We start from the raw sequence: 15,458 nt of genomic DNA on the forward strand, positions 1-15,458 counted from the left end.
CCAGTTGAAAAGCTGATAAATATTGTTTAAGCATGTTTAAATATTGTTTAAACATTAAATATTGCATAATGCAAATAAAATACCTTTTAAAACATTACTATAATACAATTCTCTTTTTTGTTAAAATATATGTAGTATTATTATGCAGATTTTATAAACTAGATATAACAGAAGTATGAAGCGATTATGTGAATTCTTTCTTCTCTCATTTCTGCTCATTTATATTTTCTGAACTGCATATAATGAACAAGTAATGCTTTTATGAAAAGAAAAACCTGCAGAAGTTAAAACAAAAAAAACTAATTAATAAAATTTTAGGACTTGAATAAAATGTGGGACTTGTTAGGCCAGTTCCTAATTTCTGTAGTTGAGAAGGCACACACAGAAAAACCAATCTTTTTGAATTTTCTTTCTCATTCCTGCTGGTCAGAATCATAGTCCTTCTTAAAAAGATCCAGCTCAAAGGGGCGCCTGGGTGGCTCAGTCAGTTAAGCATCCAACTCTTGACTTCAGCTCAGGTCATGGATCTGAGGGTTGTGAGATCGAGCCCCGCGTTAGGCTCTACACTGGGCATGGAGTCTGCTTAAGATTCTCTCTCTCCCTCTCCCTCGGCTCCTCACACCCCCATTACTGCTTGCACTCTCCCTCTAAAAAATAAAAAACCTGAGTGTTTGCCTAATTAAAAAAAAAAAAAAAGAACCAGCTCAAATATACATGGCTTTGGCATTTCTATAACAGTATGTCTCACTTCTCTCGCCAATTTTAACATTCTTCAAGGATAACATTAATAGTGAGGAGGGGGGAGAAGAGGAAGAAGGGGGTGTGGATGATGATTGTTTCCACTTATATTTGTCAAGCACTTAAATATACATCTTACTTATATTATACTAATTAATCCAGAAATATTTTTCCCATTTTACAGGTGAAGAAAATGAAAATCAAACAGGTTAAGAAATTTTACAAAGTTCCCTTGTCACAACCCATGGAACTCAGGTTTTTATGCAGGCTCATATTTCTCCAAAATTTGACATATAATAAGTACTCAGTAAACATATTTAATAATTGAGCTATTTAGAGAGCATTTAATATTTATGGACCAGATTTTCAGTGCTTATCAGTGGCCTGCTGATCTCTCAATTAATTCACAATTAAAAACCAACTTGAACCACAACTAATATTTGGAGTCCAGATTCTCTAAGCAAATAAAATTGTTTTCCATCATGGAAAAAATGATCACCATGCTGCCCTCCAGCATCATTGTTCTCTTCTTTACTGTACTTCAAAATGTTTTTTCAATTTTTGTTTGTTTGTTTGAAGCATTATCATTTTCCTTTTTAGCACCATTGCTGGGACCATGCACTTACCTTTTATCTCCTGGAATAAATTTTATAGCTAAGTACCATAGCTTACTTATTCAGCACTTTCACAAATATTATCACATAAGATCATCCCTTTGGAAACAGGGCAGATATTATTGCTTTCATTTAAGGATGAGGAGGCTAGATCTTCAAGAATTTCAGTGATTTGCTTATAGAGTCATACAGCTTTTAAAGCACAGAGCTAGGCCTCAAGGGGAGTTCTCTGACCTCAGATCTTATTCTTCCCTCTGTTACATGGCCTAATAATACAAAGTCATTCTCTTTGTCACATTTTTTAGTGATACACTATAAATTCTTCTATAGGTTGAGTATTCTTACTCAATCTTTTTGATCCCTTAATTGTTAAGCTTTTGTTCCAGTCAGAATTTTTAATTGTGCAGAACAGAGACTAACTCTGGCCAATTTATAGAAAAAGAATTTACTAACAAGAAATGGATAGTTCAGGAAATCATGGAGAAGCAGGTTCAGAAACAGGTAGGAACAAGGGAGGAAGAGGGTGGCAACCATGAGCTCTGCTAAAACCATGCTCTAGAACACCAAATATTTCCTTGCTGGTTCTTCTGGTCTTGCAATCCCTAAAAATTGGATATTGTTATTGCAACTGTCTTTTCCCATGACCAGAATAGTTTTCAATCATCCTTTCTTCTGTGTGTCACTATCTTCTGTTTCAAAGGCTTCATGGGTGTGTCCGATGGACTGAGTATGGATCATAATGGTCATACTCTAATTTCAGGGGAATTTGGGAAACCAGTCCAAGTATTTTTAGTCTCCATTATGGGAGGTGAGCTCTTTCTCTCTCCAAGTTTCATTAAGCATACTCTTCACTAAATATGGCAAGATGGTTGAAATAATTGAAAGTCCCCCTACCATGACCCCCAAAATGACCAAATTCCAGTACTGATTCCAACCTAGTTTTATGTGTTCTCTCTTTGGGTTAACTTTCTTTGAGATAAGAAACATATTTAATTTACAACTTTGACCCAGTTGTCACTCAACCAATAATTACCCTTGCTTTGCAGCTTTCTGAAAGGTCTAAACTTGTCATGTAAGATTCACTTACTTAAGAAATTCCCCTTCCAAAGTTATCCTCCCATATTTCTTTCAAATGAGTAAGCTTCATCAGGGCCTGACAGTATGAACTAGTGCTTTATAAAATATTTTCAAAGCATGAAAAATATATTTGGCATCTTTCCATATCTTGGGATTTTAAGATATGCCTTATTATTTTACTTTAAGAATTCTAAATATTTTATAAATAACATGTCTCTGAGTCTGAATAATCCTTTCCTCTACAGTATTTTTGAACAGTGGCTCCGAAGGCACCATCCTCTTCAAGAAGTTTATCCAGAAGCCAATGCACCCATTGGACACAACCGGGAATCCTACATGGTTCCTTTTATACCTCTGTACAGAAATGGTGATTTTTTTATTTCATCCAGAGATCTGGGCTATGATTATAGCAACCTACAAGAATCAGGTAAAGTTTAATTTCTTTCATATGAATTAGTGAATCTAGTGTGACCAACTTCTTTTGAGAGAGTACCTAACCTTATGTATTTATGTTATCCCTAAAGCCTTTAAATTGGGAAAGCACATTACAACTCTTAATTTATCACTAATTTATTATTACACGAACGAAGTTGCAAGGATCTTTAAATTCACATCCATTCTGCATAATATAGGGCATTTTGTATATGGAACCATGGAAAGAACACTAGAATTAAAATCAGAAAGGAAAAAATGAGTTTAAGACATGACTCTATCAGCTGACTGTTAAGTGACTTGGAAATTTTGCTTCAATCCCATGCATCTCAGTTTTTTAACCTGAAGTATTGGGATCAGAATACCACAAAGAGATATTGTGATAATTTTTTTAAAAGACTTTATTTGAGAATGAGAGAGAGTATGAGCTGGGGGAGAGGCAGATGGAGAGGGAGAGGCAGACTCCCCGCTGAGCCAGAAGCCGGATGAGGGCTTCTATTCCAGGACCCTGGGATCATGACCTGAGTGGAAGGCAGACGCTTAACCGACTGCCATCCAGGCGCCCTGAGATATTGTGATAATTAAATGAATATGATGTATTAAAGAGTCCAGTATGGTGTGGTACAAGATAGATATCCAGCAGGTTTAGAGTCATCTTTGGGAACTTTCTCCTAGGGTTACCAAGAAAATGTGGATATTTTTATTTTAAGTCCAATTAATAATAATAATAAACAAGAAGAAGGAGTAGAAGAAAGAATGAACTATTATGATAATTTTTATGACTATGATTAAGGTAATAGTATAAAACTCTAAGATTATAATTCTAACTGGGCTTTAAATAATCTTCCTGAGTAGAAATATGTCAATATCTTCTTAATAAATGAGGAACAGTTAGCAATGTCTTCCCCCACCCAAGAGCCTGCTACATGCAGATCCCATACATGTGTTATTAATCAATCATATATTAGATAAGTATTATTATCTCCAGAAACAGGTGAGGACACTAATACTATGAGAATTTAAGTGACTTTCCCAATATCAGACACCAATATATGGAGGAACCAAATATCAAAACCACAAGGCCCTCTCTTCAATTCAATACATTATGCTTCTACTCTAACACAAGAGTGTTTTTGGTCAACAACCAAAAACAGTAAAACAGCATATGGCTTGTAGGTAAGAGGTATTTGATAAGCACTGATATTTCATTATATTCATTGATAATTCATAAAAATGATAATTCATAACAACAAGAGAAATAAATTAAACAAATTAATGACATTTACCAACTCCCAACCCTTGTGCTAGATTTTAAGGAAAATGACTGACATAGTTCCAAACCTCAAGGAGCTCCAAGTTCAGTGTGGAAGCCAGACAATTGTGCAAGAAAGTACAAAACATCAGGCTGTGTTAAGTGCAGCAAAAGAGTCATAAACAAAAATCCAACAGGAGCACAGGGGAGAAAGAAATGATTTCTGAATAATTCAGCCTAGAAAGACAAGACAAGACCCTGAAGGATGAGCAGGCAAGTAGCAGATAGAAAAGGGCAGAGAATATTCTAAACGAAGAGAATAACAGGAAAAATAGAGGTGGAAAGTGTACAGTGTATTTATACAATGTTAATTTCTCCTATTTGAGTAGGAGAAGCAATGGAAATTTCCCTGTGGAGAGAAATGGAGTCCCTTCATAATAACTAACATATATTGAGTATTTTTTATGTGACAGGAACTCCTCTAGGAGTGTCCTGTGCATTATTTCCTTTAATCTTCATAACTATTATATGAATGAGGTACTATTATTTCCTTTTTCCTTTTTTAGGTGAGAAAACAGAGGCTTAAAGAATATAAATAAGATGTCCCAGGCCATCTAGCTAGTATGTGGCACAGCAGAACCACAGTTTAGGGCCAACAGGAGAACCTGTATTTTGTCAACTTTTACCTGCCCTTTGGTGGACCATTAGCTGAACAAATATGGGTTTGATTAACCTGTTTTGTTTTATCTGAATCATAGCCAGTGGCTATGGCCGGCATTAGAAATCAGTTTCTTTGAAAACGTTAAGATCACTGAGAACAGGGGATTTTGCAAAGGGCAGAGGTGTGGTAGGGGAGTCAAAAAAGTGGCAGTCTCAAGTAACATGTCTTCCCTTCTGAAAGGGAGGGAAAGGAGCATATTGGTAATGGCTTTTCAGAGATTCACCACTTAGGATTTTATGATTTCCAAAACATGCCAGACTCTTTCATGGGCCCGTGCTTTTAAACATGCTGTTCCCTCTGACTAAATTCTGATCCTGTTTATCCATATGTCAAACTCTCAGATAGTAAATCATTTTATGCATATATATATATAGTCATGTCTAATCACTCCTTATTAGAGTTACATGTTTGAACCTTTCCCCTCTCCACCTTGACTATGAGTCCTACAAGACTAGAAATGGACATTTTGCAAACTTCTCTAGTTTAAGTATCAAATGACATCCGGTATCATTGGGGTGAAATCAGTGAATCAATTTGAGTACAAGTGATACTGATCATGAAGTGTGGTATCTCTTAACCAATATAAGTAAAGCTTGTCATTAAAGTGTCACCCCTTTTAATACCCAGGTCATTTTTAGATATGTATTTTTAAAGTATTTCAAGTCTTCTATTACACTAGGTATTTTCTAGGTGGTTTTATTGATTTATTTATTCTTTCTTTTTTTTTGGATTTTTTTTGTAATGTTATGTTAATCACCATACATTACATCATTAGTTTTTGATGTAGTGTTCCATGATTCATTGTTTGCGTATAACACCCACTGCTCCATTTAGTATGTGCCCTCTTTAATACCCATCACCAGGCTAACCCATTCCCCCACCCCCCTCCCCTCATAAAATGAGTTTGGAAGTTTTCCTTCCATTTCTATTTTTTGGAACAGTTTCAGAAGAATAGGTATTAATTCTTCTTTAAATGTTTGGTAGAATTTCCCTGGAAAGCCATCTGGCCCTGGGCTTTTGTTTGTTGGGAGATTTTTGATTACTGCTTCAACTTCCTTAGTGGTTTTAGGTCTGTTCAAGTTTTCTATTTCTTCCTGGTTCAGTGTTGGTAGTTGATACATCTCTAGGAATGCATCCATTTCTTCCAGATTGTCTAATTTTCTGGCATATAGTTGCTTATAATATGTTCTTATAATTGTTTGTATTTCTTTGGTGTTGGTTGTGATCTCTCCTCTTTTTTTTTTTTAAGATTTTATTTATTTATTCATGAGAGACAGAGAGAGAGAGAGGCAGAGGGAGAAGCAGGCTCCCAAGGAGCAGAGAGCCCGATGCGGGACTCGATCCCAGGACCCTGGGATCATGACCTGAGCCGAAGGCAGACGCTTAACCATCTGAGCCACCCAGGCGCCCATGATCTCTCTTCTTTCATTCATGATTTGATTTATTTGGGTCATTTCTCTTTTCTTTTTGATAAGTCTGGCCAGGGGTTTATCAATCTTAATTCTTTCAAAGAACTAGCTCCTAGTTTCGTTGATCTGTTCTCCTGTTCCTTTAGTTTCTATTTCATTGATTTCTGCTTTGATCTTTATTATTTCTTGTCTCCTGCTGGGTTTAGGCTTTATTTGCTATTCTTTCTCCAGCTCCTTTAGGTGTAGGGTTAGGTTGTGTATTTGAGACCTTTCTTGTTTCTTTCTATATACATGTATTTAACAACTACCTTGAAGAAAGCATTGTTTTAGAATGGATACAGTGGTAAGCAACATAGCCTATCTTCACAGGGTTTACATCATAATGGAAGATAAGGAATCTTAAACAATTACTTGCCCAATGATTTATTTATTTAGAGACGTACCTACCTCTAGGGGTCAATGAAGTGATAATAAGGAAGAAGTGATTAGTTGAAAAGGGGGTCTTGATTATGCATTTTGACCACATTGTTAAAATAACAGAAGCCATTGATAAATTTTATATGGTTTGTTTTGAGGTTTCAAAACCTTCCTGTTCCTGCAGCATGTAGAAAATTCTGTAGCAGTTGTAAAGCACCTTCAGGGAAGGTAGTGAAAACGCTATTACCCGCATCCAGGAGAGAGGTGAAGGCAATGTGGATTGCAGTGGTTGTGCTTGGGAGAGGGCAGAAGACATGAAAGAATTTGACATTATTTTGAATTTATATAAAATGTACAGAACTTGGAAAATGATTCATATACGAGGTGAGAAAGAAGGAGATATTGGGGATGCCTGTAAGCTCTCTGGCCTATGAAAATGATGGGTGGTGACACTCACTGAGATAGCGACAGTAGGAGCAAGACCAGACATGGAGGGAATCTCCTGGTTGTATTGCCTACACAGTGAAATGGGGTGATAGGAAACATCAGGACAAATATGGGGCAGGTGGATGGCCCTGAAACTCAGAAGACATTCTGGACTGCAGATACTAATGGGCTATAAATTACAGACATCAGCATATAAATTGTTATCTCTGCTAATCTTCACAACCTTATGTAGTAGTGACTTTGATTTTGTTTTATAGGTAAATTGAAAACAGAAAGGTAAAGTGACTAATTCTAAGTCACAGAGCTACTAAGTGGCCAATACTGAATCCCAAACTAATTTTCTCCCCATTACTCCACAGTAGAGAGGGTTCTCTTTAGTCCCCATATGTACTGTCCACTCTGTTCTATCTCATGGTTCCTTCCCTGGTGTCCAGATGGGTACTTTTTATTGAAAAGGCAGCAAAAACCATTGGAACAGAGGAGGGGGTAGAGGCTCAAAGAGTAACATTAGGGGCTTACGGTATTTAATGTTTATTTCTAGTTAAACATTTAAAAAAATAAAATAGATTTGAAATGTTTTGTCTATTTAGGGTACTTTTCATACACCTGTGAATCCACACTATTAATTTTAGAGAAGTTTGACTTTAAAAACAATAGTAATTGCCTATTTTCCTTTTATGAATTATTCTATTGCTTCTGATGCACCTTCAAGGAATTTAAAATTTGTTCTTACTTATTGCTAAATTTTAGGCCTACTAAAAAAATTCCTCCAAAACTTCTTGATATAATTTAGTTCTCAAGCAGTTTGTTATTCATCATTCAGGTACTCATGTTTGTAATTACTTAAGTGTAATCAGGCAGCTGATGTCTCGCATTTGTCAAACATTTTCTCTTATAATCGAATTTAGTGATGCTTTTAAAAATTGAGCAGCAGGTGATTTTGTTGCATGCATAACTGATTAAAAGGCAAGACCAAAAAGCTTTGGCAATGAAAGCTTGTGTCCTCAATGCTGTTGGTAAATGTGATCCTGCTTTCTGTATGGTACTGCTCTGTTGAGAGCCTCCTAAACCCAATATATTCCCAGAGACCTTGACATCTGATGTTAAAAATGAGATGAGGAGACATGATCATGGTAACTAGAGTGTCTCATTCTGCAGATGGTATTTGATGATGGGCTTCTGTCATTGACAGATGTGTTCAATAACTACGCTTGTCTATATAGAATTTTGTCTATGTGTTAATAATTATTTATATGTATCCATGCCAGGTGGTGGTCCTGTTCCCTTTTCCTGGAATGGCTTGCCATCAACATCACATGCTCAAGTTCTATTCATTCTTCTACTCAGTGAGAGAGTCTTCTGGGAGGCCTTCCTTGACTCCCCAAACAGATATAAGAGGTCTTTCCACCATGATTCCATTGTATCTTTTTGCATACTTTCATCATTGCAGCATTACTCTTGAAATAATTTGTGTACTTGTCAGTCTTCTTTTCCAGTTATTGTTTCCTTCAGGCCAGGACCTCTGCTTATGTATCTTTTCACTTACAGTGCTAGGACCACCACCTGGCATATCATGTGTCTCAGGGAACATTTGCTGTATGAATGAATTAACAAATGAATGGATAGAAGAATGAAAGATAAATCAAATAAGACATAATACTTGCTCTCAAGAATTTGTGATCAAGCCTGAAAAGTAAGACATACATATAAATAATTATTAACATATAGACCATTGTGTCACATGTCCCAAGAGAGCAAAGAAAGAAAGAGTCTGAGAATACAAGAGAGAGAGCTGACCTGAATCAGTAATAAAAGCAGGTTCGAGAGAGAAAACTCTTTTTTTTTTTTTTAAAGATTTTATTTATTTATTTGACAGAGACAGAGATAGCGAGAGCAGGAACACAAGCAGGGGGAGTGGGAGAGAGAGAAACAGGCCTCCTGCCGGGCAGGGAACCCGATGTGGGACTCGATCCCAGGACCCTGGGATCATGACCTGAGCCGAAGGCAGATGCTTAATGACTGAGCCACCCAGGCGCCCCGAGAGAGAAAATTCTTATTGGAAGTTGTTTCCATTGAAATATTGTTGAAATTATTATGGAATAACAAGAATCAATAACAGTTATAAATTGCTTTCTATGTTCTAGGCATTGTACTAAGGGCTATATATACATTGTCTCATTTAAATATTACAGGCAAACCTTCTAAGTTACAGATTCCTAATTCATTAAGTTAGGATAATGGTCCCAAACTAACTCATACATTTGCTGTGTGAGTCAGTGAGCATATGATTTGAACATGATAGAGCACAAGACAAACAGAAGACCATACTATTCTTCTGAAGAGAAAGGGTGAAATGAAAAATGGAACTTTAGGGAAAGATAGAAAAATTATGATATTAAGAAAGAATTTAAAGGTGCACTGTTTGGGTTCAAAAGCAGATAGCTGAGAACAGAAGTCTGAATTTTGGTTTGGAGCCACTGAGAAATATAAAGAGTGTTTCAAAGAAGACCATTGGTGACAGTAAAAACTGAGACCACTTGGAGTGGACTGAAGTAGAGAAATTATAAGAGAAGCTGAACAGCAGGACAGATGTAGAAATAGTATTTTGAAATTGTGACTTGGGTTTAAGCTGAGCCAGAAACAGAGGAAATCATATTTCCTATGTAACCTCTCTGTGCTCTGCTAGACATTTTAAAGATTTTTTTTTAATTTATTTATTAGAGAGAGAGAGAGTGAGAGAGAGAGCGCAAGAGGGGGAAGGGTTAGAGGGAGAAGCAGACTCCCCGCCGAGCAGGGAGCCCGATGTGGGACTCGATCCTGGGACTCCGGGATCATGACCTGAGCCAAAGGCAGTCGCTTAACCAACTGAGCCACCCAGGCGCCCATCTGCTAGACATTTTAAATGTACTTTATATATTGAAGTGACTACTAGCAAAATAAGGCAGGCGTTTTAGTCCCTCTTTCAAAGTAATTTTAAATATATTGAAAATAGTGTCTTTTTGATGTTTCTTTTTACTTTTAGCTTTTTGGCTTTCATTGTTTATATTTAAATGTCAAAGTTATAAATCATTTTTATAATTTATTTGGTAATGTTTTTCCTTTGCAAGTTGTTATCCCTTCCTGATGAAGAGAAACTCTAAATTGCAATACTGTTCAAATTATGCTTAATGCACTCTAGGAATTTTAGGGGTAACTTAGTGACAGCTGGTTAAAAGATGGTGTCCAGGACAGAAGAAGAAAAGGTAATGGGAGAAATGGACCAGGTTTTAGCCCTATAGCCCCACGTAAGCCAGGGAAGCTCCACTTTTTTCTCCTTTGAATGAATATTGGGCTTTAGTGTTATGAAATTAGTTTGTAACAAATTCTTCTGATTAAAAAAAAGAACATTCCTGCTTTAATCATTCTGAACATTATGGAGTTTATGGCCAAAAGTGAGACTTTCATTTTAAATTTTATTTCATGTTTCTTTCCAAGATAGGTTATTACCTTTCTCATTGGTTTGTGGATTGCATTTTTATTATATATGGAGTTTACATATAGTTGCATTCCAAAATGTCCTAAGGTAATTACTCTATCTTTTATTGTGGTGGGCATATAATTAACTTTTAAAAATAATTAGGACTTTCAAAAATGCAAATGGCAAAAGCTCCATAGGAATGAGATTAGATAAAAAAGGAAATTTATTAGTTTAAAAAAATCCAAGGAAGGGATGAACACTCAGACTCTGGGAAAGGCAGAAATGCAGCTGAGACTGAGGAACAGCAGAAACCAGGGAACTAAATGCTCTAAGGACTCTCTCTCTTTGTATCTCTTTGTCTCTCTTTTCCTCTGTCCCTCTGTCTCTGTCTCTGTCTTTCTCTGTCTCTGTCTCTCTCTCATTCTCTAGCTCTCATCTCTGTTTCTTGGAGTGTGTCATCCTGTCTTCCACAGGTTGAGATGTAAGGCTGTCATCAGCTTGCAAGCCACCTGACAACTCTAGCAGAGTGAATTCTGAGTAATGATTCTGATTGGCCCACCTTGAGTCAGTGGTCTACCATGTACTGATCAATTATAGCCAAGGAAAGAGTTTATAAAAGAATGTTATAGGGACACCTGGGTGGCTCAGTCGGTTAAGTGTCTGCCTTCGGCTCAGGTCATGATCCCAGGGTTCTGGGATCGAGTCCCACATCAGGCTCCTTGCTCAGCGGGGAGCCTGCTTCTCCCTCTCCCTCTGCCCCTTCTTCCTGCTCATTCTCTCTCTCTGTCAAATAAATAAACAAATTCTAAACAACAACAAAAAACACAAACAAACAAAAAATATTATAGTTCCTGCATCAGCGAGGGTGGGAAGGTAGGGATAGGAAGCAGATGCAGGTTCAAAGATCTATGGCTTAAATAAATTACTTGATTTATTTCTCAAGTAGCAGTGTTGGTATGTTGTTGAATATAATTTCAGGGACCAGAGCTGCTTCTTTCTTGTGGTTCCACAAAACGTAGGGTTTAATCTGGACCACATGGTCCATGATGGCTCATCAACACACTATCTGTATTCCAGATAAGCAAAAAGAAAAAAGGAAAAAGGAGAAGACATAGCTTCCTATTTTTAAGAAAACTGCCCCAGGGCGCCTGGGTGGCTCAGTTGGTTAAGCGACTGCCTTCGGCTCAGGTCATGATCCCGGAGTCCTGGGATCGAGTCCCACATCGGGCTCCCGGCTCAGCAGGGAGCCTGCTTCTCCCTCTGACCCTATCCCCTCTCATGCTGTTTCTCTCTCTCTTTCTCTCTCAAATAAATAAATAAATAATTTAAAAAAAAAAGAGAAAACTGCCCCAAAGTTACATATATTGCTTTTGCTCAAGACTTGAGTCACATAGATGTAATTTGCTACAAGAAAAGCCCGAGATGCACTCTCTGGTTTTCTTTGTATACAAAATGAATATGGAATATCCTAGTATCCTATAAGTAGTGATGGGTATTTTTAAATCAAGGAAAAGGATACAACAAGTTATTAACTCCCAGGGAAATACAATATAAGGAAATATAATCATAGCACAGTATTTGTTTCCACTGTGAATATTTATATACTAAAACTTATGAAAATCCTAGATGTGGATTTGACCCCAAATCATGATGTTATGATACCAGAAAGACTGAGGAAAGAAAAGGGGGGTTGTAAGAGAACAAAAATTATTTCTGTATGAAGAACTCCAGATATAAACTTGATGAATTAAAAGATGGTAATATTTGCCTATTATATTAGAAATATGGAAGCAAATATCAGAATAACAAGCTAAAAGTTACAGTAGTTGACTTGGCTGTAGGCACTGCATAACTTACAGATCAGATGTTATCAATCAATTTTAAAACATTCCAACGAGGTGGTATGTTCCTATCTTCCTAATGAAGAGACTAGGGTGCAGGAGTATTCAGGTGGCTGTTCCAAGCTCTTACAGCTAGTAAGTGCAGAGCTGGCACTCAGACCCAAGCATCTGACTGATGACAATGATGACGACGTTAATGATAATGATGTTGATGATGATTATGGTGATGCTAAGGATGACAACAGTAAAAACATTGGGATGTCTTCCTGTTTCAGATCGGGACATTTTTCAAGATTACACTAAGCCCTACTTAGAACAAGCAAGTCGGATCTGGCCATGGCTCATCGGGGCTGCTGTGGTGGGCTCTGTCCTCACTGCTGTGCTGGGAGGGCTCACGAGCCTATTTTGTCATCATCAGGAGAGAAAGCGGCTCCATGAAGAAAAGCAGCCACTCCTCATGGAAAAGGAGGATTACCACAGCTTGTTGTATCAGACCCATTTATAAGAGGCTTAGGCAATAGAGTAGGGCCCACAAGGCTGACCTCACTTTAACTCAAATGATGTCCAAGTCCCCAAGGAGATGTCCCCAGAGCAATCCCTGCCATTTGTCTATGAAGTCTACTATCAGAATTGATATAAAAGGTACCTGTCCTCCTTCAGTTCAGGTAGAATACACCTGTGCTTGCCTCACTGTCTTTTAATCATTCCTTTGACAGTTTTCCTCAAACCCATATTTCTTAGAAAAGGATGCCATTTAGTAATGAGTGACTGCTACTTGTACCTGAATGAAAGTGCTCTTATAAAAATGTGGGAATAATTTTGATCTTTCCTCCTGATTGTTTAATGAAATGTTTCTTTTTATTGTCCCCTTTCTTTGATTTTAATAAAATACTAACAAATTTACATTGACTCCTTTGAGCTTGAGAAGTACCTTTTTATTTCCCTCAGAAAGCATAATGTTTCCTTTATATTTTACATTCTTGCTCCAAAATGTGTTAAGGACTTCAAATAGACGACAACCTTCAGCTCTTTCCTGCCATAGTTCTATGTGTTTGAAGGTCAGTGAAAATAAAGACCCCACCCCTACAATAAATCTGGCTAAGTACCTGTTTCAAGATGTACTCATTAAATATGTTAATAACAGTGATAATCCTATTAAAAGCTTTTTTTTTTTTTGGTTTTCTAAGAAGAATTTTATTAGAAAATGTTTAAATGCTACAAAACATTTGAAGTTTGGGAACAATTATGTGAATTGCCTGCTTGCAGTTCTAGTAAAATCATATTTCTGTTTCTCTTAGCTATTAAAGCCTTAAATTAGGATATGCACATAAACTTGCTTCTTGAATTTTTAGTTCCCATTGAAATTCTAAGAATAGTATAATTGATATTACATTTCTGTTATAGCTATGTATAGCATAAAAGACAAGGACCAGCGAAATAAGTCAATCAGAGAAAGACATGTATCATATGTTCTCACTGATATGAGGAATTCTTAATCTCAGGAAACAAACTGAAGGTTGCTGGAGTGGTGGGGGTGGGAGGGATGGGGTGGCAGGGTGATAGACATTGGGGAGGGTATGTGCTATGGTGAGCGCTGTGAATTGTGTGCGACTGTTGAATCGCAGACCTGTACCTCTGAAACAAATAATACATTATATGTTACAAAAAAAGAAGATAGTAGGAAGGGTAAAATGAAAGGGGGAAATCGGAGGGGAAGATGAACCATGAGAGACTGTAGACTCTGAGAAACAAACTGAGGGTTCTAGAGGGGAGGGGAGTGGGAGGATGGGTTAGCCTGGTGATGGGTATTAAAGAGAGCACGTAATGAATGGAGCACTGGGTGTTATACTCAAACAATGAATCATGGAGCACTACATCAAAAACTAATGATGTAATGTACAGTGATTAACATAACATAATAAAAAAAATAAAGTACTAAAAAAAAAAAGACAAGGACCAGTTGTTGGGAGTTACAGGGGACCATTTTGGTCCAATAAAAGGAAAACTGTCCAATACTCAGAGCTTTCCAAAACCTAAAGAGGCATCCTTAGAAAATCGTAAGTGGTCGCCACTATAATTCTTCACATATAGATTGGATGGCTAATTCAAGTTGAATTCTACAAAGAGAATTTAAGTATTAAGTCTATAGTAATACTAAAATCTCCTCAGGACTCTTAACAACTCCCCATTTAGAAATAAGACCAAGCACGTTCTACAGAAAGTCCCTGTGATTCTTCCACAGTATTCCAGAATGTTTCACCAGATCCCAATTTCCACTCTCACTGGATATCCAACCTCATTTACTCTGTCCTGGTATCCTCCGTCTCTTCATTTCTCTTATGGCTAATTAACATTTGTCTGCTCAGCATTTTCCATATAACTTTAGATTTACTACTTGATTTGCCTTTCCTTCCTCATCTCTGAACACTGTCTTTCCACTGTCTCTTGATGCCAGGCTTTAAAGACAGACTTGTCTCATCCAGGCTCACATAAAACTGCGTGGGTCTGGCAACTGAACCTCTATACCACTGGGAGAGTATTTAAAAGGAGACCTACTGACCTGTGCAGTACCTTTCAACTAAAATATTCTACAATTTCTGTTAAGCTCTGAAGCACAGTGTTCAGATTGTTTATGAATGAATTTAAAAATGAGTGGACTGAAAAATTTGAGCTCTTAAAAATGGCTTTATCTGGAAAAGACTGACTAGAGAGTCAAGATCACATAACTTTAAATGATTACATTTCACTTAGTCCCAGTTTGGATTTCAAAGAAGAGCAAGAATTAGCCTATTATACACATTGGTCAAGTGATCTTGGCGAATTTTCATCTAGAATAGAAATTCACGATTTTATTGAAGTAATGCCTTTGACTCTCAGAGATTACTAATAGTTAATAAACTCAGTTAAATAGAGTAATATGATCTTCTAACTCCCATTAGTTGTCAGACTTATTTACTAGCTTGTTTAATTTCAGATGCTTAGTGGAGAAAAGTCAGGCAAGGGATGGGGAACAGCATATTTATTTAGACAGTGGGGGTTTGTGGGACTCGAGG

At 37.0% G+C, this 15,458-nt stretch overlaps 1 protein-coding gene across 2 annotated transcripts in view; it reads left to right on the top strand.

Annotated features, from left to right (window-relative positions):
• TYR (tyrosinase) overlaps positions 1-13,038 on the top strand; it is a 96,196-nt gene extending 83,158 nt beyond the window's left edge. Inside the window, exons 4-5 of one of the 2 annotated variants that reach the window (XM_021679097.2) lie at positions 2,675-2,856; positions 12,681-13,038. In XM_021679097.2, coding sequence (XP_021534772.1) covers positions 2,675-2,856; positions 12,681-12,910 — 412 coding nt within the window. In that variant the 3' untranslated portion in view covers positions 12,911-13,038. The remainder of the gene's footprint in view (positions 1-2,674; positions 2,857-12,680) is intronic. The other variant, XM_044919495.1, reaches the window with a different exon arrangement.
• Positions 13,039-15,458: the final 2,420 nt, after the last annotated feature.

This window comes from Neomonachus schauinslandi, chromosome 11 (genome assembly GCF_002201575.2).
Source record: "Neomonachus schauinslandi chromosome 11, ASM220157v2, whole genome shotgun sequence".
NCBI lineage: Eukaryota > Metazoa > Chordata > Mammalia > Carnivora > Phocidae > Neomonachus > Neomonachus schauinslandi.